Source organism: Magnolia sinica, chromosome 10 (genome assembly GCF_029962835.1).
Source record: "Magnolia sinica isolate HGM2019 chromosome 10, MsV1, whole genome shotgun sequence".
Taxonomy (NCBI): Eukaryota; Viridiplantae; Streptophyta; class Magnoliopsida; order Magnoliales; family Magnoliaceae; genus Magnolia; species Magnolia sinica.
In genome coordinates, this window is record NC_080582.1 from 23,856,669 (window position 1) to 23,880,772 (window position 24,104).

Below are 24,104 nucleotides of genomic sequence, written 5' to 3' on the forward strand. Positions count from 1 at the left end.
TTAAAACATATAAAATCACTTGGTGGGGCCCACCTGAAATTTTGATGCATCTGAAACTTGGTCTGACCCCTCATCCAAGTGGGACACACATAATTAATGGGCTGGATTTGTGAACCACATCTCGGTGGGCCCAACAAATGATTATATCAAGGCATGCCTAAAACATATAAAATCACTTGGTGGGGCCCACTTGAAATTTGGATGCATCTGAAACTTGGTCTGACCCCTCATCCAAGTGGGACACACAAAATGAATGGGCTAAATTTGTGAACCATATCTCGGTGGGCCCAACAAATGATTATGAATGTTTTAATGGAGGGTAATCTCTCTCAACTTTTGTATGTGGTGTGGCCCACAGAAGTCACGGATTGACTTGATTTTTAAGCCCTAGGTCCACCATGGAATGGTGCATCTGACTGATGGGGTAGATGTTTGACACACATCACGGTGGGGCCCACACAACTCGACCTCATGGGAAGTTCCCATGAGCCCGACCCCATAGAACCTTTTCCCACACACACACACACACACACACACACACACACACACACACACACACATATAGGCTTATGTGAACTTTGAAGAGATTGGATGGCAAATAAAAACTATGAAAACATTAAGGTGCATGCTAAGAAGTTTTTAACGTAGTGGAGTTTGGTCTACCTCATAACTGGATCTTCTTAATTTTTGGTACCAGGCTCTAAAATAATCTGAAATAATGGAGGAATATGGTGCATTTAGAGAATACACGTCAAATGGGTCCCATGGCAAGGGCTGCATAGTCTTGGGTGAGGCCGGGTCCTCACATAATCCGCTCCCTGCACATGTGAAATTTACATAGGTGTATTTCTTAGATCCACACCAATTATCTATTTTTCCAGATTATTCTAAAATATAAACCCCCAAAAAAATGATCTTAAGCTAGTGGACCACACCACTCAAAACAGTAGAAATTGATGCTACTGTTGAAAACTTATAGGAGCCACCGAAGGCTAGGATCAAGCTGATATTTGTATCTTACCTTCATCCAGGTATTTGTGATCTTATGAACAGGCTAGACAGAAAATAAACTGTTGGGTTGGCCCCAGGAAAGTTTCAATCGGTAAATTGTTCAATCCCCACCCTGGCTGTGGTGTGATCCACTTGAGCTTTGGATGTATCTCTTTTTCTGGCTCATGTTCTAGAATTATCTGGAAAAATTGATGACTGTGTAGATCTAACACAAAGGTCATGGTGACTCTTCCTCTGACATGTGTCACTGTACAGCTACTCAGACGGTCCAAATACATAACAGGTTCATTTGAGCAGCTTCCTGGGTATAGGTATCAGCTTAATTAGAAGATGCGGAGTCTGTCATAATCCTGTTTCTCTGTCTGTAATTAGCATCTGCCGTGGTTGACTTCATCTTATTTATTTTATTTAAATCTTGCATTTTAATAAAGTCATAGGTGGAGTGTTACGGTTTTCTTTTTTAAAAAATAATAATAAAAGAAACTATACTTGGACCGTTTCATTTTGGACTGGCTATAAAACAGACTATTAAGAGTGGTGGTGGGAAGAATCAAATGGTTAATATATATTAAAATTTTCAGCCATACTCTGTCCATAGTTACGTCATCAATTGAGAATATTTGGACTACCATAAAATTATTTCACGTGAAGTGTAAGAAGCCACTTCCATTTTTAAAATGCATAAACACTAAGACACAAGTGTAGTCTCTTCAAGGCTTCCATGCAGCTAGCATTTAAAAAGAGAGGAAGGAGTACTTGAAAGAAAAACAACACCAGAGAGAGAGAGAGAGATGGACGTAAACCTGTGGATAATAGTTTCCATGGTGGTGGGAATGATGTTTGTCGCATCGGAAAGACTACGAAGGCCAAAATCAACAATGAAATTGCCGCCGGGACCGCCTAAATTGCCAATAATTGGGAACTTGCACCAGAACCTGTGCCAGCTCGGTGGTGGTAATGAATTGATCCACATCGCCTTATTCAAAATGTCACAGAAGTATGGTGGGATTATGACAGTGTGGTTAGGCATGAAACCGACTATTATCGTAAGCAATCATGAAGGAGCTTGGGAGGTTCTTGTAAACAAGTCCACCGACTATGCGTCACGAATGGTCCCTTACATGTCTAAATATGTCACTGCTAACTGGACAACGCTTTTCTCCTCCGATCATGGTCCATACTGGCAATCCCTTCGAAAAGGTGTCCAGGCCTTTGCTATGAATCCATCAGCCATCTCTACTCAAACAGTCTCAAGAAAATGAAGCGGTTGTCATGACACAAACAATCCAAGAACAAGCTATGACCAATGGCGGAATTACCCGCCCCTTGGTCTACATTCGACACAACACAATACGGGTGGTTGGGCGCCTTTGTTTTGGCCCTGACTTCAACAATGAGGGATTTGTTATTGGCATAGACCCTCTTATCGACGATGTCATCAACCTATCCAGTCTTGCCCATTTTAACGATGCTTTTCCCTTCACTCGCTACATCCCGGGCCTGCGGGGTTCATTTAGACAAGTATTTGAAATTCGTGATCGTATCATGTCGATGATACAGCCAGAAATCAGTCGCTGCCAATCATCGAAATCGCCATGCACCACTTGCTACTTGCATTTCCTCCTCTCACATGATTATCCGATGGAAACCATCATATTTTGCTTATTCGAAATTTTCTCTCTCTGTTGATAGCACATCGTCTGCGACTGCTTGGGCTCTAGCATGCCTTATACGAAATCCTGAAATCCAACAGAAGCTCTTTAAAGAAGTAAGTGGAGAAGATGAGAAGAGAGAGAGGGTGAGTGTAGATCAAGTGAGTAAGATGCCATATCTTCAAGCTGTAGTGAATGAAGTGTTACGGATGAAGCCGATTGCACCTCTCGCCATTCCCCACAAGACGGTGAACGATACCACATTGACGGGTTTGAAGATCGACGACGGTACTGCTGTTATGGTAAATATCTATGCTGTCCATCATGATCCAAAGGTCTGGGATCATCCAGAGAGGTTTATGCCAGAGCGGTTCATGAACGAAAATGCACATAATGTAAGCTTGGCCATGGAACAGTCATTTTTGCCGTTCGGAGCAGGTAGGTGAATTTGTGCAGGAATGGAGCTGGGAAAGGTTCAGGTGGGCCTCACCCTAGCCAATCTGATTAACAGGTTTGAATGGGTTGCTGCTGATGGGGATGGGCCTGACATGACCGATGATTTTACTGCTCTTCTCAGGATGAAAGAGCCCCTCGTGGCAGGTATCACGCTTCGTACTAACCTTGGAACCACACCCTCTTGAAGGTTTTGTGACCATGGCTGCTGAATACCACCCAATAAGAAACTTCGTGTGTTTTAGTGGTTACTTTTTCGACTTTGAATAGTCTGGTAAGCACCGTTGTAAAATTTACTCATGTATGAAAGTTATTTATCCAAGTTGTTTTTTTTTTTTTTCCCAACTTTCAAACTGTTCTACCTCTCTCCCTCCCCCATGTGATGTATGGTCCATATCAAATGAGGCTCCACATGGTCCACATAAGAGGTGGGCCCACATGATGGATGGTCAATATCAAAGGAGGGCTAGCTCCACATTATGGATGACCCACGTCTAGGTAAGCCCACATAATGGATCATCCACATTAAAGGCAGGCCCCTAATCATGAATGGCCTACAATATCCAAAGCAACCTCACATGATGGACAACCCATGTTGAAGGCAGGGCCTACATGATGGACGGTCAATATCAAAGGTGGGCTCCACATGAGGGGTGGTGGATATGGAAGGTGGCCCCACGTGATGGACAATAACATTTAAGGCGGGTGAGGGATGACTCACATGTCAAGGTGTTCCCCAGATAATGGACAATCCACATCAAAGGTTGATCCCTGATGATGAATAACCTAGATCCAAGGAGGGCTCCACATGATCTACATCCCACATCAAAGGTGGAGCCCACACAATAGATGGTCCACATCAAAGGTGAGCTCCACATGGTAGTGGACATTGAAGGTGAGCCCCAAATGCTGGGTAATTTATTTTGATAGTGGGCCCCACATAATGTATGGTCCACAACAAAGGTGCCAATGATGAATAGCCCAAATCCAAGGTGAGCCCTGCATGATGGATGGTCCACGTCTAAGGCGGGCTACACATGATGGGCGGTGGATATTAAACATGAGTTCCCCATGAGGACAATTCATGTCAAAGGCCGCCCCTAATGGTGAATGACCCCAAATCCAAGGCAGGCCTTACTTGATAGATGGCCCACTTTGAAGTTAGGCCCTGGATGATGGATGGTCCACATTAAATGTGGGCTGACATCCAAGGTAAGACCCTTATGATGAATAGCCCATATTGAAGGTGGGCCTCAGAAGGTGGAGGGTCCACATTGAAGGTAGGGTCAAGGTGGGCTCAACATAATGATAAGTCCACATCAAAAGTTGGCCCACATGATGGGTGGTGGATATTAAAGATGGACTGAATAAATTCGAGAGAAAAGTACTCATGTAATATTTAAAACCAAACTACTTTTTTAGTTTTTCCTTGATAAATATATTGTTTATCAAACAAACTTATTTATTGAATAAGTAAAAATCAAGATAAGTTGCTTAAGTGAAGTGTGAACTAATAGTGGGGTCACTACAACAAAATAGGACTTTACAGGCGGTCAAAACAGAAAACCGCTGCTAAAGGATTTACTGGCGGTCAGGAAACTGCCGGTAAATCTTTTACCGGTGGCCATTAGCTTTTACCGGTGCTTTTGCAGGATGCCCCTAAATTGTCAGTTATTTATTACATGGGGCGAAAATGAGAAAAGGCTACAAATGAAATCCGTATCAAGATATCTTAGGGTTACCAACAATCCGTAGCCTTTGGAAGTTCTGCTGTTTCAGTGTTTCCTGCCCACTTCCACCACTGGGAAAAAAAATAAAAAAAAACGATTGCAGGTAAATCTGGCCTGATGCCATTTGAATGCTGTAACTCACCTACTGTAAAGCAGCATACATACCACCAATCTAGACTGTCCAAAACACAGGCCATGTTGTGCAGAGTAAGTCAGGTTCCTCAGCCTTGCAGCCTTTGGGAACAAAGTTGCACTTTCTCCATCCGACTCCATCATCATAGGTTTGCTCAAGTATATTTGGCCAAAGCCGATTCTGTAGATTGTCTGCATCGAATCAAATACATTTACATAGATATTAACAATGTTAGCAGCAAAAGAGGACCTCCAAAACCTTAAGAGCTGACGAAGGTGTTCAGATCTAGTAACCATAAGAAAACATTGTACTTTAAATGGTTGATTTAATGTTCATTGCCATCAGCAAGAGCTACCTCCCAATGATGGATTCATTTGTTGCAGAAAATCTCCCTAGTATCATACATGAGATGTACCAACAGTAGTACTATTGAAAAAACAAAGAAATCAAATAAATATTTATCATATATACTTTAAATGGGCATGAAGAAAGCCAACGTTGGTATCTCCTGATCAAAAGTTTGGTCCTTAAAAGTTTAAAGAGGCATGAAGTGAGGCTGTGCCTTAGTTGCAGGAAACCATCTACAAAGCAGGAAACATGTTTCCTAGGAAAAAATGGGTTTGATTTTCATTTTATGAAAGAGGTGGAACTGGACAGAAACTCAAAGAAACATCAGGGAATAATATTTCCCTGGGGGCACTAGAAAAGATATTTCATTTTAAAAGGTATCCTCTCTCATCTTTGATTGATTTCTTCCATCATTACTTACAAGTAAATCATCAATGGGTTCTAATTTAGAGCTTTTAATAGAAAATTAGAAATCTCAAAAAGAAGGCATAGTTAAAACTCCAAGAAGTTCCAAAGCAGCTCAAGAGACTTTTATGAGTTGTCTCAAATGGGCTGGACACTTCATACCAGCAAAAATCATAGATCCAAAACTTTGATTGGACGAGGAAAACCTAGAAGAAAGAAAAATTCCTCTTTTATTTTGTTTTTTTTTTTTTTAAAGAAAGGTAACAGAAGATTGAGTTCATGATTACACTTGTGCATCCTACAAACGTTGGTAGGAACCAGCTCCAACCTATCATTGATGAGGCTACGGGGAGTTGATGGCGTGTCAAGTGTTCAGTGTAGATGCTTTGGGCAGCAAGTAATGGAACTCCCAAAGGAAAAATCATTAACAATATGATATAACGTTGAAAAGATGTGTTTGACAAATTGAATTCTTTATCAGACATGATATGCTAAAAGAGATTTCATAAAGAAAATACGAGGTGGAGAATAACAGAATCTGCTGTTCTGCCACTTATATACTTGAAAGTGGAGAATAACAGAATCTGCTGTTCTGCCACTTATATACTTGAAAGTAGGGAATCTTGCTTGCTTGCATTTTGGCTGTCATTGTACTCAACCTGAAATAAATCCCTATGTTAATATCAAATTAGAAGATATAAAAAAGAACAAAAGAAGTGTATTCATTTCTAGGAAAGAAGAAGATCACTAGGAAACAAAAATTGATGTTTCAAGAATCTTAGAGATGAATAGTTTTCGCTTTTTAGTAGGTACATGGGGCAGTTGTAAGAAGCAGGAATTATTCTAAATAAGTTATGTGAGCTAATCAAAGCAGGCATTGCACCATTCCCCACCTGCACATGGGAACAACATTAAGAAAGAAAAATAAGAACCCAATTCAAGTAAGAAAGAAATTCTGAATCAACTGTAGAAAAATCAGAAGATAAGAGAAACCCATCTCAGAAATATTAAGAAAACTCTAGCTATGGGATTGTGTGCTTTCCTTCAATCTTGGAGCAGGGTTTTGTCTCTTTGCTGGTTGGAGAGGTTATCCCTTTCCCCATTTTCATATTGACAAGATCGTGGGTCTCATCTGATGATCAGCTTGGATCTTGTACGTGTGCCATGTTCACATATATGGCTTGTTACCTGTAACAAGCCGTGTATTGGATTTAACCAATGTCTAGAAGATCCTTCTGAAAAAAGAAAAAAAATAAAAGAAAAAAGAAGTGTATTGGATTTAAAAATTTTGTAGAAGCAATCCTGGAGCAATGTTCTTGACCCAGAAAACAAACCTGCAAATGTTGTAGGGAAATTGTTTTCAGAAAAAAGGTTTCACTACTTCCGAACTTCAGTTGGGAAATCTGTAAATACAAAGGGAAAAATAAAATAAAATAAATAATTGTGTGGCTGGAAGAAAGGGCACAAGACACGGTCCCAAGGTTTCCTTGGGTTCATATGCCATGTAAAAGGTCAACGCTTTCTAAGAAAAATATGAAATGGCAGTGTCGCTGAGTTACAGACAGTTGAAATTCCTAAGGGACAAAACCTCGATTTGACAGCGAAGTTAGTAACCACCTAAGTTTCTCATCTTTTTCTACGAAGTCCATTTTAGGGGGGGAAAAAAAAAAGGAAGACTACAAAGGCTGAGACTGAGCTTTTTACATCATAATTTTCTATATTAACTATTGGAAGAGACTGAGCTTCAATGAGGATGACCATTGAAAGAGACAAAAAATTCAACGCCTTGAACAATTACAGCAGCATAGTTGAGTACTCACCATCCAAATCGGATTTAAGGTACGGAACAATGAAAGATGAGGAGTTCACTTGATCAAGGTAGCGCTATCCAGCAACGTGTCAACACATTCAAAAGCAGCTTTCCTAAGCTCAAGGCCATCGTCTACAATGTGCTTAAAAGGACCAAGATCGACTGTCCTGATCAATTCTTGCTGCATCAGAAACAGTAAATTACCAAAAGGTGACCATCATATTTCTAAATTGTTCACTAAAAGAACTGTTGGGGGTAAGATGGAAGAGTCAATGAGAAGGAAACTAAGCCAGGCCTCTGGGTCAGCCCATACCTGGCTGCCCAATTTTAGCAAGAATCAAGCATGTGACGGGCATAGACATCTAAAGCTCATGCCTGGTTCAGTTCATACTCTATAGGAACATAAGCTAGCAAAAACAATGAAAGCACCTCATCTCAATAAATGTTGCAGCTCATTTTCTTGTAGTATAGACAGGAAAAGAAAATCTCCTGTACCCACTACAACGAAAAAAGGCCTTTAGCCTCAGTTCAAAACCGTGGCTAAAAATGTTAAAAACTGAGGCTAAAGCCTTTAGGTTGGCAATCAGCTGATTCTCTAAAACTAGATAATTGAGGTCTCCACATCACAAATATGCCAAATTTCTGTCAGATGAAAAGAACTTATTCCACAAAAAGCCAAGTAGACCTAGCTACTAATTGCATTGAAATAATCACTCCAATGTCAATTAACCCATCAATATCTCAGGATCCAATCCTAAGCAAAAAAAACCAAATAGAGTTGTGAGCAAATCCAAAGCAAATCAATGCACAAAACAATAGAAAGGGAATCAAACGGATAGAACTGACTCCTAATTATACTATCCATCTCCCCGTAGAAAATTTTCGGTAAAGTACAATTTGGTTTGGGACTATTGAGCATACATCAATTCTCAGATAACAAACAGTCATTCCTTCAAGGAATAATCCACCCCGGCTTTCATAAATCAAAATTGAGTGATGAAGATATGCCTCAACTCACTGGAGATGGTTCACATTACTGGGTCCAGAGATTATGAGTCTTATGACAAAGGATGGGGATTTCACCTTTTTCATCAGGCGAAAGAGGTTGCTGTAGCAACCGAAGAAGACATGAAGTCCCATCTCGATGTGATTCCCACGCTTATCTACAAATGAGCCCACTTTTCCACCAATGAAAGACCGTGAATCGTAAATATGAAGCTAGGAAGAAAAGTTAATGCAGAAAAAGAAAAGACAGCAGGTATGGGCTTGAAGGAAGAAGGCTTTACAGTAGAAGCAAGCATGCCATCCAAACATATTTATCAATCTATGCAACTCGAAGACTTGAACAGCAAAAACCCTCTGTTGACTAGCAGAAGTAATAAGAAACTCAGGCCAAAATCCTAATCTTGCTAAATTATTTAAGACCAAAAGAAGAATGTCACAGACAATGACAAACAGATATAATGAGTAATCACACATTAAACTAATGAAAACTTTGGGTGTACCTGCTGATTTTTTCCAGGAATTCCTTGGGACATTAGTCTAGGACCCTAGATTTAGGAGGAACTGAAATTCATGGAGAAAAAGAAAAACAGATGGTCTAGTAATCCAATTAGTGTGGTTTCTTTTGCTATGCTCCATCTTAAAAGGGCCCATGACTGGGACAATCTGGATTGATTTCCATAGTCCATGTGTGTCATGTGTAGCTCCCAATAATCATAATTCACAAAAGGCACTTTCTTTCCCTTTTTTTTTTTTTTTTTTTACTAATGTGGATATCAGGTCAGAAAAATAAAAATAGCATAAATCGCAAAAACAGTTAAACACCTTGAAAATCTCCTGCACAGTCTCATAGTATAAACCAGTTTTAGCCCATCCACCAGTAAATAGCACACTGTTCACCAGGTTGAGCTTCTGCAGTAGATGAACATTGTACGTCAAAGCTGAAATTCATGCCACCTATTTATCATAAAAACTAGTGCAAATAGAAGGAGAAGCCAACCAGCATCTTCAAATAATAACTATTTAATGAAAGAACATTCAAGAACCTAAGATGTGGTTGCACACACAACTAAATTGGATTTCAATAGTGAGGTAATCAAATTGCAACAACCTCCATTAGTATTTGTATGAGGAAGTAGCCCCCAAACTGCAATTATGCCCTGTTCAGCATGGTGGATGTTTGGATGTTGAATCTGTCAGAGTATTGTACAATTCCGCTTCTCCATAGTTTTGGTTTCCTTTTTCCTGCAGGCTAAAGGAATTTCTGGGAGGTTTGCGATCCATTTCAGGACAGAGCCAAAGGCCTCCACTTGCTTGTCTGTTAAGGTGTCAAACAAAACAGTCAACAGATATAGATAAAAGGGAATGAGTTCCCAATAGGAGGAGCTCAGCTATGCCCACAGCCATACATACCATGGCAATAACATTTGTTTCTCATCCAACATGGGCAATAAGAAAAAAAGAAAAAAGTTTAGCCTAGAGGCAATACTCCAAAACTCATTGTACGCATGTGTTACATACCCACAGCTATAATTCACTGAAGCCATACTATTTCTCTAATGGCCTTCAATAATAACCTTGCGAGAGACCTCAATGTTGGCAGTTTTTCACCCAAGACACAAAAATAAGTCCTAACTATGCTACGAAATCAGGACATCCAGAAATGAAGATATTATCTTTCCTTCTAGAGATAGGTAGCACCATACGTCTTCCCATTGATGGTGTCCTCTGAGGAGAGTGCCAGTGGTACTGTTGCAGTACATATTCAGTTCAGGAGAGTGCCAATGGCACTGTTGTAGTACATATTCAGTTTTGCGTCCATCAGTAACAAGAATTTTGAGAATTACATATCTCCATTCTTTATGGGACTTCATTTATGTTGCTCATCAGATATTTCCATATAAACTTAGTAAAACCATTGATAAATGAAATGAAACATCTAATTGAATAGAGAAAAATCCGGCAGCAGACCCTCCCCACACATAAGAATGGATCAGTGCAAATGGAGGAATTGATTTATTTTCAGCAACGAGATAAACAGAACGAGCATGTTTAGCTAATAGGAAAGGCAAGCTTCACAATCAAAGGACTTACTGTTGTCACAGCTAGCAAATGGACCGCATCGAGTCAACTCAACAAGTCTTCCTGAGGTGGTGCAAGAACAGGGCCTTCACCCGCACCTACAATAACAAAGAGCGGAGCTCTGCTCTGATTGTCAGTCCACCACCGTCGCAGATCGCAAAATCACAGGGCCTTCTTCTTTGTTGGCTTCTGTCTTCGATCCTCCATTAAATCCGGCAACCCTCAGAAATCAGCGACCCATGCGCCTCAGGCAGCCATTAAATCCGTCATCCTATGACATGGCTTACTCAAATCCTCGATCCAGACCTTCGGCCACCATCTTCTACGGTTGCTCCCAGTCTCGACTTCCACCCCTGCTCCATCGAGCGTACTCTACTTCCACGCTTCCTACCATGCTAGGGTTTCAAAAACCCCCCTTTCTCCAAATGATGACACTGATCTGCCGTTCCAATCGGCGAAAAAGTGGATGGCAATGAGAGCCCGAACCACCTGCTGGAGAAATATCACCTTTGACAATGGTGAGGAGTTCATGCTCAAGGCAGTCGCCCTTGATCGCAAACAGGAATTGTCAAACTCCTATATAGGGTTTGGAAAAGACAATAAAAGGGATTTGAAATCCCCGTTTATGCACTGGAAAATTGCAGAAGAAGAGAGATTAGGGATTTGAAATCCTCGTTTATGCACTGGAAAATCGCAAAAGAAGAGAGCTCCCTAAAAACTAGTGAAGTGGGAAAGGCAAAAAGAGTTCCCATAACACCATTGGATCGTCATTGGCAATTAATGATTCTTACATTTGCTGGCAGTTCGTGCTGGTCATCGGCAAAAAAAGTGCCGGCAATGGCCCACTTTCTTGTAGTGGGTGTCCTAACAAGCTAACAAAATAAAAAAAAAAGATAAGTTGCTTAAGGCATAAGTAACTTATGTAAAGTAACTTCCGATCCAAACATCCTATATAAGTATACACTCTCACGTGTACTTTAAAACTGTTATTTGCCTCTCCCACGTGGTAAGGAGGCATGTGTGTGCGAGATCGGAACTGCCTATCTTCATTTTTTAAAGTTCTATAATCATGTGGGCCACATGAATAAAAAAGTAAATAAACGTGGATGAGAAATTGGCTAATTGGTCCGTATATGATCAGATGAACTTGTTTTTTAGATCACGATGATTACACGTGTCACTAAAATAGCCGTATGTTTATATGTAGTGGCTTTTTTGTTGTTCATGTCCACAGTGTCGCTGTGGACACATAAATAAAACCTTCTTATATTACATGGATCTGAAAATTGCTCAATTTAAGTCCTCCCCATGGTCGAGTTCACTCAGTTTTTATTAATAGGCGATTACCTTTGTTTGCTGTATTAAATCTACATTTCTGGGTGATATATTGCTCATTTGACCCTTTCAAGATAATTCACACGCCAAAAGGGCCACCAGCTTTACTTGACTGATCTCAATTTGATATTTAGGGTGCATTTGGACGCCACTAAATAAGTTATTTTTCCTATTTACAGTAGTAGATAAGTAATTGATTTGAGATAAATAAGTTTGGTTTATGATCAATTATAAGTAGTTTTTTTTTAAAAAAAAAATTAAAGTAACTCACTTCAATTTAATAACTAAAAATCAAGATAAACTAGGCATAAGTAGCTTAATTAAGTAACTTATGATCCAAACACCCCCTTATAGTTAAATTATAAAAATACAAATTTTCTTTAAAGATTTCTACACCATATAAATCATATAAAATTAACAAAGGTAAGTAAAAATGTAGTGGTTTCCATTAAGGTAGATGAATTTGTTGAAACCTTAATTGATTTTGTATCCTAGCACCTGGCATATCTCCTTTACAAATTTAAAATGTTTGGCTGGTTGACTCAGCGAGTGACTCGGTTTAGGTCACAGTCAGACTCAAGCCAGTTACCAGAAACTAGGTTAAATTTTGGCTGAGTTTGGTTGACTTGGCTGATTTTTGAGTCAACCCATGGTCTTTTAGAACTATGTTCATAGATATAGGCCATCCATCACAAGGGACACTCTGAAGGATTATCTAATAGCCCATGAGAAGAGAGAAAGTAGACTTTGATGGTGAGGTCAGGTACAAAATAAAATTAAAAAAAATGGGTAGAAAGAATGAGTTGGTATATGTTGAAGGCTTTAAAAGAGACAATGAGAAAAGACTTATGACTTATGGTCTTACCAAAGTTAATACCCTCTGTAGAATGAAATGGTGGAAAAGAATTCATGTAGTCAACGCTAAAAAACTTTTTTTTTTTTCCTAAAAAGATGCCATTTTCTGAAGAGAGAAGCTAATATAATTGAAGCATATTAAGACAAGTATATGCACTTAAATGCAACTCTCACCTTTCAGTGCCCAATTTTAGTGCAATGCTATACAACAAGCATTAATGCCAATGCTATACAACAGGCATAACCTGGTGGAGGAATCAGTAGAGGAATGAATAAATAAATAAATACATGCATAACCTACATCCACACCATCATCTTTCTTTTCAACTAATGGAGAAACTAATCTTGTACTTTTATATAGTGATCATTTACGTGTTATGAGAGGACAAATACCTTGTGCTGAGTATGATGCAATTAACCTCCTTTTTTTTTTGCTAAAAAAATGGATGAGCTGTTGCAGGAGGCGACAATATAGCAAGTTGATTTTTTCTTCTGTTTTTAGAAAGGTGGAGATCACCACGTGCAGGAGGCTAAAATATCAAGTTTAATGAAGGTTACTTGTTTCAAAAGGATGAGCACAAGAAAACGAACAAATTAGTGATTGATGTTGAAACATACAAATGTGAAACACTTGAAAAAGTTGAGCGGTAGATAGAGATACAAGAAGAAGTAGTTGCACCACCTATCAGGAGAATCCACCAAGAAATCGCAGGGTACCATCGAGATACAAGGATGACTTAAATGTTGCATTTGCTCTCATTACGAATGACGGGGACCTATTTACTGTTCAAGAACCATTGGAAGATAGAAATGAAGAGAAGTGGATGGCAGCAATACATAATGAGATGGACTCTTTGTATAAGAATAAAATGTAGGAGTTGGTAGAGCTGCATGGGCGGAAAGCGATCGGGTGAAAGTAAATTTACTAGAAGAAACTGAATAGGTACAAGGTGAGATTTATAGTGAAGGATTATATATGCTCAAAAAGGATGTGTCGACTTCGGTGAGATATTCGCGTCAATGGTAAAGTAAGTATCTATTAGATTTGTATTGGTATTGGTTGCCTGATACAATCTGGAACTAGAATAATTAGATGTGAAGACTACTTTTCTACACGGGGGAACAAGAAAAAGTAGATATAGATGAAACAATCTGAAAGGTTTGAGGTGAAAGGAAATGAGAATATGGTTAGCAGGTTAAAAAGGTCGTTGTACGACCTAAAACATTAGCTTCATTAATGGTACAAGAAGTTTAATTCTTTCATGTTAAGTCAAAGGTTTATCATAAGTGAAATCGATCATTGTGTTTACTTTAGAGCACTTAGTGACATGGAATTCATTATTCTGGCATTGTATATTTATGATATGTTTATCGCTAGCCATAGCATGTCTGAAATCAGCATACCAAAAGCTCAATTATTAAGGACATTTGAGATGAAAGATATAAGGGCTGCAAAGAAGATTCTCGGGATTGATATAGAAGAGACAAGGAAAGGAGCAGGATATAGTTGTCTCAGGAAGAGTATCTTTAAAAGATCTTTATCAAGTTTGAACTAAAAAAGGCTAAACCGGTTAACACACCCCATGCTGCTCACTATAGACTTTCTTCAGGACAATGTCTAACGTCAGATGAAGAAAAGTGGTACGTCTCGTGTGCTTAGCGTGAGCGTAGTTGACAGTCTTATGTATGTCATTATCTTTACTATATTAGATATTTCATATAAGGTTGGTGTTGTGAGCAGATACATATCAAACCTCGACTAACAACATTGGAAAGCAGTAAAATGGTTACTTCGTTACATATGAGGTACGACGGACTACATCTTGACATTTGAAAATTCTAAAGAGAAATTTATACATTATATGAATGTGGATAATAGAAGGCCGCCTTTCGATTACTCGTTTGTATTAGTGGGTATATTTATTAGTTGGATGTCGAAGCTTCATTCTGTGGTTGTACTTTTCACAACTGAAGCTGAATATATAACAATGAATGAAGCATTTAAGGAAGTTGTTTGACTAAAAGGAATGATGAACGAGTTGGGGCTTCAGCAAGAAGCCATGCCATGCATTGTGATAGTGAGAGCGCTATCAATTTAGCAAAGAACTCGGTATATAACTCCCGGACTAAACACATTAACGTGCGTCATCATTTTATCCAGTAGATGCTAGAGGAAGACGGTTTTACTCTTGAGAAGATTCACACAAGTGAGAATCTAGAGGATATGCTTATGAAGGTTATTCCTGTAGAGAAGTTCAAGTTTTACTTGACTTCTCTAGGCTTGGCAAAGAAGAAATGAAGATAAAGTGTGCACGAGAAGCGACGATGATGTTGTTACTATTGAAGATGAGAGATGGTGATAGCATCTTGAAGCAATGGAGCTAGAGGATTGAAGCCACAGTGAAGACTGTTGGTCAAGTAACTTCAATCCTAGTGCTAGAACAGAGTTTTTGATTCGATCAGTAGGATTGTCAATTTGATTGAAATATTCCCAAAAATTTCAGTTTGCTTGCTAGATGTTTTTTGACGTTATCAATTTGCTCGATAGAGGTGTTGATTTGATCGATAGTATGCGCAGGTCTCTGTAAGTGCAAGTTTTGTTTCTAATTGTGAATAAGAGAATTTATATTATGATTAGGGCATAGTGAGAGGAACTAAAGAGGGTTTTGAAGGGGATCTAAGATTTTCCATCTATAGGTTGTTCCATCTCTCGTATTCTTCTAATTATAGTAGATTGATCGTCGCTTTGTGTCAAGTTTGTTTTTCCGCAAGGGTTTTCCACATAAAAATCTCCATATCCTTTATGTTTGTTTGTTCTTTTTCATTCTCTATTGTATGTTTAATTTGTTCTAAGGTTTCTTCAGCGCCCATTAAGGGGTTTAAACGCCTAACATTAACAGGATGCAGCAATTGAAATGCAAATTTAAAAATTAAAATTTCACATTTTGAAAGTGGATTCAGCTCGAGTACTGAACTGGGCATTTAAATTTTCACATTTTACAAGCCTTATAGATTCTAAATTGGATTAAGCTCGAGTTAGTGAGCTTAATAAAGGGGAGATGTTATAGACTCCTGATGTACTGGTTTACATCTCTTGCCTGAACCAAGTATAATGTAATTCATCAAAAAAAGAAAAAGAAAAAGAAAATTCTAGCTTTCTACCAATCGGCGCACTGTTTCTTTGCGCTCACAGGCCACATTGAAGTCATGCTCATTTTTCAAATAAACGTTCTAAAATGTGCTACTTCTCTGTCTAGCATTATTCAATGGGGAGAGATAGGTGAAGCCCACACTGTCCACACCATACTCTTACAAAGATTTTCAAATGACCATTCTTAAGTGTTAAGATCCCATCCAACATCATTGGGCGGTGGGAGATGCATTAGCATCAGTGCACACAATCATTTCTCTATTTTAGAATACACAAAGTTCAAGCGTAGATGAGCACAATTCCATCTCTCATAATCATCTCCGCATGCAGCCACATGTATGACATTTGACTTACATAGATAACCAAGCCCAAAAATAAGCCCCACTCCACACATCAGGTGGCCCAGCAGATTACAAATCGGTTCCAGCTAGGACTGAAACTAGCATATATCAGCAAGACACGAGCTGAGGATACTCCCTCAGGCCTAACCGATTTAACCATCAACTACTAAACCTACCCATTTTTGGGTCAGCAGGTCATCAGATATCTCACATGGCTACTTGGGCTTCACAAACTCATAAAGCCATGCAAAGGAGGCAGAATGCTATTTAAAAAATGAGAAATGACATGCCGACAAACCAAAGAGAAAAAGAATTAATAGAGCGTGGCACATCTCATGGGTTAGGACTTCGGCCGAACCTAGTGTGAAAATGCCCTTGCATTACGTGGCACATCCCATGGGTTAGGACCTTTGCCAAACCCACCCCGAGTGTGCCCCTACATCCCAGGGGCCACCCCACTCGAGCCCGGTGTGAAAATGCCCCTGCATTGCATGACACATCTCATGGGTTAGGACCTTGGTTGAACCCACCTCGAGTGTGCCCCTGCATGTTTAAAAATAGTTTCTTTTTTAACAATCATTTAAAATAATAATTAAAAAAGATCTTTAAAAAATGATTTATAAAAGGTAAATTATTATATTTTGTTCTTTATAAGAGATTAAATAATATGTATTCTCTTAAACGTTAAATCGTAGAGGTTTTTTTTTTTTTTTTTTTTAATGATTTCTTTCTTCTTAATTGGTTAAAATAAAAAATTAATGTATGACCTATACGGAATGTTTTTATGGATGGTTATGATAATGTTGACTTATATGTGTTGTGGAATGATGGTCAAAAATCAAAATATCTTTTTTCATTGGTTATAGAATCAAATGCTACTTTTCCAATGTGATTCTACATTCAAGAAAGGTACATGAACATAAATTAATAAAGCATTCCTGTTCATTTTTCAAGGAAAATTTCTTAAAAGACAAGAAAAAAAGAAAGAAAGAAGGAAAGATAAGAATCCCTTAACACTATCATGACATGACATTACTTGGTGCATATAGATGGCAAAAGCATGATTGCTGAGATTTTAATTTTTTTCTGATTTATTTATATTTTTTTCAAAACTTTGAGAAAATCATAAAAAAAATCTTGTGATTTATGATTCAATACGATCCAACCTAAATAATGATTTGCAATACGATAACGATTTTGATAAAATTGGTCCTAATTAGTTCCCAAAATCAACTAAGAGGATGGATCGTAAGGAAGACCACATCAATTTGATGGCCCATGTAGATCCACAAGCAATTGGATGGCCCACATGATGCTTAGGGGGCGTGGTTCACCTATGGTGGGGGGCATCAGATCAATGGCTTGGATAAACCAACCGTCCTAACTCCTAACTAGGTACGATTCCCACTTTGAATCTCAGTTTGCAATCATGCTCACTTCCTAGCAGCTTATACTTGATAAGATTTTGAGATGCTTCCCCACTTCATGCAACAATAAACCAATCATGGGCCTACATGCACAAACTCAGTGCAGAATAGGGAAGATCCCTCCTTGTTCACTAAAAATGGGGTTCCGAGGACCATGTGACTGTGCCACATGCATGTAGCAATACATGTTTTATGAGAGCGAAATAGTCCATCAACAGGCTGAAGTCTACACTGTAGTCATCCCTAGAAATTTCACAATTCCCAATAGAGGAAAAGTTGTTGCATGTTCCCACTATAACACATGAGATGATGTACCAGTTAGTTCTCATTTACCCATTAATGGGGAGTGGGAATCCCAACGCACAGAGAGTGGGAGCTACCATTCACCCATTAATGGGGAGTGTGAATCCCAACGCACATAGAGAGTGGGATTCCCATCAAATCCCATTCTGAATTGCATATGTTAGTGCACTGTATTTGTCAATCACGTGAATCCTTGTGTCACGTAGTCGATTGAGCCCTTGGAAAGTGAAGACCAAAGACAGAAGCAAAGGTGGAGCATCAAGGAGTAAAGAACATATAGATAAGGTGCCTTTGTGACCCTAACTCTTGGCCCAAAACAACTTTGAACCTCTAGATGAATTAGAATTAATAGGTAAAACTTTTTTTTTTTTTTTAATTATCCCTCAGACTTTTGAACTTAATTGGAACATGATAAGAGAGGCTAGAAGAAGTGTAGAGCTACTTCAAGTGGTGCTCGATCCCATCGAGCAGACCTCGAGGGGATCTTCGATGCTCGATTGCATTGAATGGAGTTGGATATGACCAGCAATAAATTCACACTTTATTTTATTTTCTCGATGGCATTGAGGTCTTCGTCGATGGCATAAAAACTTACTTTGATGGCATCGAGTAGATAAGTCAGATATGTCTAGTGATAAATTCACATTGTATCTGATTTTCTTGACGGCATTGAGGTACCCTTCGATAACATCGAAAGTGACCTTGATGCCATCATGTCACCTCAATGTCATTGAAGGCTACTCGATGGCATCGACAGAGCCGTTAACTGCCCATTTTTTTACTATTAAAAGACAAACTTCTTATAAAGGGCATTCGGTTCTTGGGCATTTGTATGGATTTTTTGGTGCAATAGAAGCTTAGATGATTCCACATTCATAGCCATTATTCCAAGCCTCTAAACCTATGAGTTTAATACATATTCCTTGAGATTAACTCTCTAATGAGGATTCCAACCTCCACATTGAGGATATTTTGAAATCCACTATTCTCTAAAGTTTAGACTTAAGCAATCTTGGCATACCATTATCTAAATCTTCAAGAAGATCCATATATGTGAATTTCTCTAGGATTACAACAACCACACTAGTTGTAGGAAATTCACTAACCACTCATCACATTGGTCACCTCGAAGGAGCATCATATGCAAGGTATTTAATCTTGTAATTGAAGCCTTGACAAAGCATCGACATCATGATCAAGGAAGCATCAGGGAGCTGATTGAAGCACGGGATAACGACGATCAAGCAACCCAAGACTGAGTTGCAAAAGAGACTCAATCCGACAAGTAAGTGTCAATTAGTAAGAGTCTAATTACTCTCTTTCCTTGTGTAGGATTAAGGGTAAGAGTTTCTAACCCAAACTCGAACTATGTTCTTGTGTAAGACCTTGGCTCTTAGAACATATATTACAGGTTCTTGTGTAAGGCCTAAATTCCAGGTTCTTGTGTAGGACCTTAGCTCTCGTGTAGAGCCTAAATCTCAGGTTGTTGGTTAGCTCAAGGAAAACCAATTAAGTCTCTCGCAAGAGCCTCCGGGAGGAGTGTACGTAACCAGGTTTTTGTGTAGGACCTTGCCTCTTATGTAGGACCTTGGCTCTTGTGTAGGGCATAAATCTTAGGTTCTCGTGTAGGACCTTGACTCTTTTGTAGGGCCTAAATCTTAGAGTCCTTATGTAGGGTTGTAAATGTTAGAAGTTAACCTAATTTAAAACCTCTGATAGTGAAATTTGTTACACTCATGAGTTGAGTGTGTCCGCCAGGAGTGGAGAATGCAAGTAGCCGAACTACTATAAATGATCGTGTTTAGGATTGCTATTGGCACATCTATTTGATTATGCTTACATGATTGAATGCTTAACTATATGAATGCATGATTAGATGAATGCTGGGAGTTGATAGTTAGTACATCCCATATACACATGTACACTATCATATTATAGAGTAGTTGCTTTATATGCATATCATTTATAGTCCTTATGATTGGACTCTCTAATGGCTCAGAAGCCTTATAGTTAATTGTCTTACTTAGTTTAAGTTGCATACTTATTTAAGTTAGGCAATTGGATTTAAAATAGGCAAAATTGTAAATTGGTACTAATCACCCCCTCCCTCCTAGGATATAGCCATCATTGCCTAGCTTCGCCAAGCTTCCACACGTAGTCATGGTATCCAATTCCATACAATTTCATTGTACAAAGTAAGAAATTAAATGTAGTACACAATGGATGAAGTGAAGAAATATGAGACAAATATTATATTTGTAGATTCAAGTTTGGACTTAACTAATCAATATCTTAAGACAAATTTGCTGCCATTTTCTAGATATTCTAGAAATGCAAAAGAAAGGAGATGGCAAATTGTCCTTATGATACAATGAACTCACATATCCGAAATTCAACACAAAAATTTACACCTATAAGTGTTGAATAGATCTCCAAAAGTAAACACTGATATGTTGATGCAACCAAATGGCCATATAAACCGATTGATCAAGATTTGAAAAAAAAAAAATGCCCACATCTCACACATGCACGTTCTTACATGTGTACAAGAAAAGGACCACTTTTCCTTTTTAGAGCATCACTACTTTCATTTTCTTTCAAATCTCTAAATTAGGAAATTTACTTTTGCTTTCATATCTTTATATTAGGTAAGGAGTAATTTTAAAATTTTCTTATTTAGACACTTTCTTAATTACATTGCTTTCTGATTTAGGTAATTTCCTATTTTCTTAGATTTTAGATAGCTAGGAATTCTATTTTTAGATTTTATAGCATTTACTGCAGATTGTAAGAATTGATTATAAATAAGGCCTATGGCCTATGGAATAAGACAAGTTTAATGATATTTCATTTGAGTAAATTCTTGTTTTCTCTACGGTAGTTGCTGAAAGAAAAGGGGGGGGGGGGGGGATGTGGATAATCTGTAGTTTATGATTAGAGGATTGTTGAGCATGTGCATTCGGCTAGAGGATTGGTCGGTCCTTTCCCACAACATCTTTTTTCTTTTCTTTGATCTAATTTCTTCCCCTTTTAGGGTTTACATTATCAATAAGAAAAGAAAGAGATTGAGGGAAAGGACCCAATAATCTTCTCGCCAAATGCTAGAGATCACGAATGCAATACTATGAGCAAGCTCAGCGGTTCTTTAGTCTTGAACTAGAGATTACTTTCCCCATTTCAATAGTAAGGAAAATAAAAGAATTTCATAAAAGAGAATATCATTCAACTTGTCTTATTCCATAGGCTATACGCCTTATTTATAATCAGTCCTTACAATCTGCAGTAAAAGCTATGAAATCTAAAAATAGAATTCCTAGCTATCCAAAAATCTAAGAAAATAGGGAACTACCTAAATAAAAAAAGCAATGTAATTAAGAAAGTACCTAAATAAGAAAATACTTAAATACGAAAAATCTAAAACTACTTATTGCCTAATATAAAGATATGAAAGAAAAATGAAAATTTCTAATTTAGAGATTTGAAAGAAAAAAGTAGTGATGGGCTAAAAAGGGAAAGTGTTCATTTTCTTGTACACATGTGCGGAGCATGCACGCGTGAGATGCGGGCATTTTTTTCAAATCTTGATCAATCAGTTTGTGTTGCCATTTGGTTACATCAATCCCAACCGGCTACGAAAAAACTCATCCTTGAGTTTAAATTGGAAGTTATAATTTCCTGCAACAATCCTTGTTTTTAGCGTGTCTTCTTCGGCTTCGCTAGCCATTGATGGTGGATAGTTTGGAGACCTACACACCTAACGATTAGCTTGTGCATAATACAATGTTGAAATACACACCATCTTTTCTTTTGCTTATTGTTAGTCCTCTACAATCTAGATGTTGATTGTGTACCCTTGGTCATAGTTGGATTCCGATATGCATACCTTGATTGAAGTTGAGATGGTACTATTGTGTTGACATCTATACAGTTAGCTACTATGATTGTAGCACTATCCATCTCTTTGACCATTAGATTGTCCATAAATGTTAAACCTTCGGTCTCTTCAATTGGATCATCCATCAATTGATCTTTTGGTTTTACTTGAATTTCCTCCAATCTGACCATTGATACATCAACTAATCCAAAGGAGGAGTCGTTTTGGATTGCCACACAATCTATAACCACATCATTCCTTGGAACGCTAGATAAAATAGATTGAAACCCATAAAGCTTTTCCTGTTCGATCAAGGGCTCAAAGCAAGCTCTCACCAACTCTTTGAGTTCCTTAAATTCATTTGTGATATCTTTATTGAAAGCTTTACTCTCCTTGACTTCCTGCAAATTCTCTTCCCATGTCTCTTGAACATTTTTTGTCATCATTGATATTTTCATGCAATGGGATGCTTTCGAGTAGCTGACATGTGCTTGTCATTGCTCATAACATCTGGAGGGCCATTGAAATCCTTAGAAGATCCATATAAAGATGAGCAAGACTCGAGAGAATATGAGTGATGATCGTGATAGTCAAAATGAGCTGGATAAGAATAACGCGATAGATATGGGCAGGTAGGGATTGAGGAAGGGGAAAGATGAAAAGGTAGGATTGAGATGAGAAAATTACCTTTTTTAAGTTTCCGAAGTGCTCTAATGCTAATTTAATGCAAATCCTGAAAAAGGAAGCAAATAAATCAATAAGAGAATAAAAAGATTACAGGAAAAGACCCAACAATCCTCTTGCCGAATGCCAGACATCATGAATGTAAGCCTGTGAGCAAGCTCAGCAGTCCTCTAGTCTTAAACTAAAGATCATTTTTTCCTCCCATCAACAACTACCGTAGAGGAAATAAGAGAATTTCATAAAAGAAAATATCATACAACTTATCTTATTACATAGGCCATAGGCCTTATTTATAATCAGTCCTTACAATCTGCAGTAAAAGTTATGGAATCTAAAAATAGAATTCCTAGTTATCCAAAATCTAAGAAAATAGGAAACTACCTAATTAAAAAAGCAATGTGATTAAGAAATTGGCTAAATAAGAAAAATCTAAAATTACTCATTGCCTAATATAAAGATATGAAAGAAAATTGAAAATTTCTAATCTAGAGATTTAAAAGAAATGGAAAGTAATGATGAGCTAAAAAGGGAAAGTGGTCCTTTTCTTGTACACATGTACGGAGCGTGCACGCATGAAATGTGTGCCTTTTCTTCAAATCTTGACCAATCAGTTTGTGTGGCCATTTGGTTGCATCATATGCATTCACAAAAAGGTCTCAAAAGGGCAATTGCAAGAGGGGATAGATACGACTTTAATACATGGAATCAGCCCAACTGTCGCAACATGTATGATATGTGGTACCAATGTCATATGTACAATTATGTGTCAGGCGCACCGAACCAACACGTACCATGAATAGAATCTTAAAGACTAGTGGGTTAAACATTTGGTTAGACCCTAGTTCACACCCGAGGTGCAACATGGCTCAGACCCATCTGAGCCAACTGCCAGATGTGCAAAGTGCCAGATGTGCAAAGTACGCATAGTGCCAAAAAGTGCCCAAGCAGCCCTACAGCCCACGTAGGACGTGCATGGTTGTTGTGGAGATTTGAACCCAAGTTCCTATAGCAAAACCCCTCCTTACCACTAATCGTATTACTACTTTTTAAAAAGTTTCCAAATATAATATGTATTACTTTCTAAAAGTAAATATATTATTTTTGAAATTTATTTTTCTTATAAAAACACAACAGAGAGTGGGACGTAGAAAAATAGATCTACAACTAGTATCTTTCGACCAATCAGCCAGAAAAAAAAAAAAAAAAAAAAAAATCTAGCTCGAATTGCATGGAATTGAAAGAGAGATACTGACCTCTTGATGAAAGAAGCTCCTTCCATTTCCGTCTTCTTGTTCTTGTTTTAATTCCTCTTTTTGAGAGAGCGTTGACAGACGCAGCAGAGAGTTTTTAAAGCGGAGAGATTTGAAAACGCAGAGACGCATTCTATATTAATGCGCACCGGATGACAGGTTCACTGGCCCCTCGGACGGAAACGGATTGGCTACTCCCCCTGCCACCAGCCAATGGATGGTGTTCGGTGCTCTGTGAACCCCACCATGATGTATGTG

At 38.3% G+C, this 24,104-nt stretch overlaps 2 protein-coding genes across 5 annotated transcripts; one reads left to right on the forward strand and one right to left on the reverse strand.

Annotated features, from left to right (window-relative positions):
* The first annotated feature begins 1,832 nt into the window (after positions 1–1,832).
* On the forward strand, positions 1,833–2,273 carry LOC131217440 ((S)-canadine synthase CYP719A21-like). Its single transcript, XM_058212360.1, has one exon. It carries the CDS (start codon positions 1,833–1,835, stop codon positions 2,271–2,273), a length of 441 nt encoding a protein of 146 aa, XP_058068343.1.
* Positions 2,274–7,540: 5,267 nt separating this feature from the next.
* Positions 7,541–11,294, reverse strand: LOC131258193 (zeta-carotene desaturase, chloroplastic/chromoplastic-like). Of its 4 annotated transcripts, XM_058259313.1 has the most exons (5): positions 10,251–10,558; positions 9,656–9,862; positions 9,370–9,456; positions 8,626–8,760; positions 7,541–7,723 (listed from the first exon to the last, which is right to left on the reverse strand). In XM_058259313.1, the coding sequence occupies exons 2-5, from the start codon at positions 9,659–9,661 to the stop codon at positions 7,598–7,600; spliced, it is 354 nt and encodes a 117-aa protein (XP_058115296.1). In that variant the 5' UTR covers positions 9,662–9,862; positions 10,251–10,558; the 3' UTR covers positions 7,541–7,597. The 4 variants fall into 4 exon arrangements, 3 of the variants coding, with proteins under 3 accessions (XP_058115296.1, XP_058115297.1, XP_058115295.1); XM_058259314.1 differs by lacking the exon at positions 10,251–10,558 and having other exon boundaries at positions 9,656–10,233; XM_058259312.1 differs by lacking the exons at positions 9,370–9,456; positions 9,656–9,862 and having other exon boundaries at positions 10,251–10,571.
* Positions 11,295–24,104: the final 12,810 nt, after the last annotated feature.

Excerpts from the sequence above, each read along its gene's own strand:
- LOC131217440 (XM_058212360.1), top strand. The coding sequence starts at position 1,833 with ATGGTGGTGGGAATGATGTTTGTCGCATCGGAAAGACTACGAAGGCCA.
- LOC131258193 (XM_058259312.1), bottom strand. The coding sequence starts at position 10,418 with ATGAAGTCCCATAAAGAATGGAGATATGTAATTCTCAAAATTCTTGTT. Across the intron at positions 8,761-10,250 it reads GACACCATCAATGGGAAGAC|CTTCATATTTACGATTCACG; the intron begins GTATGGTGCTAC and ends TTTTCTTCCTAG. Across the intron at positions 7,724-8,625 it reads TCTTTCGCCTGATGAAAAAG|CAAGAATTGATCAGGACAGT; the intron begins GTGAAATCCCCA and ends TTTCTGATGCAG.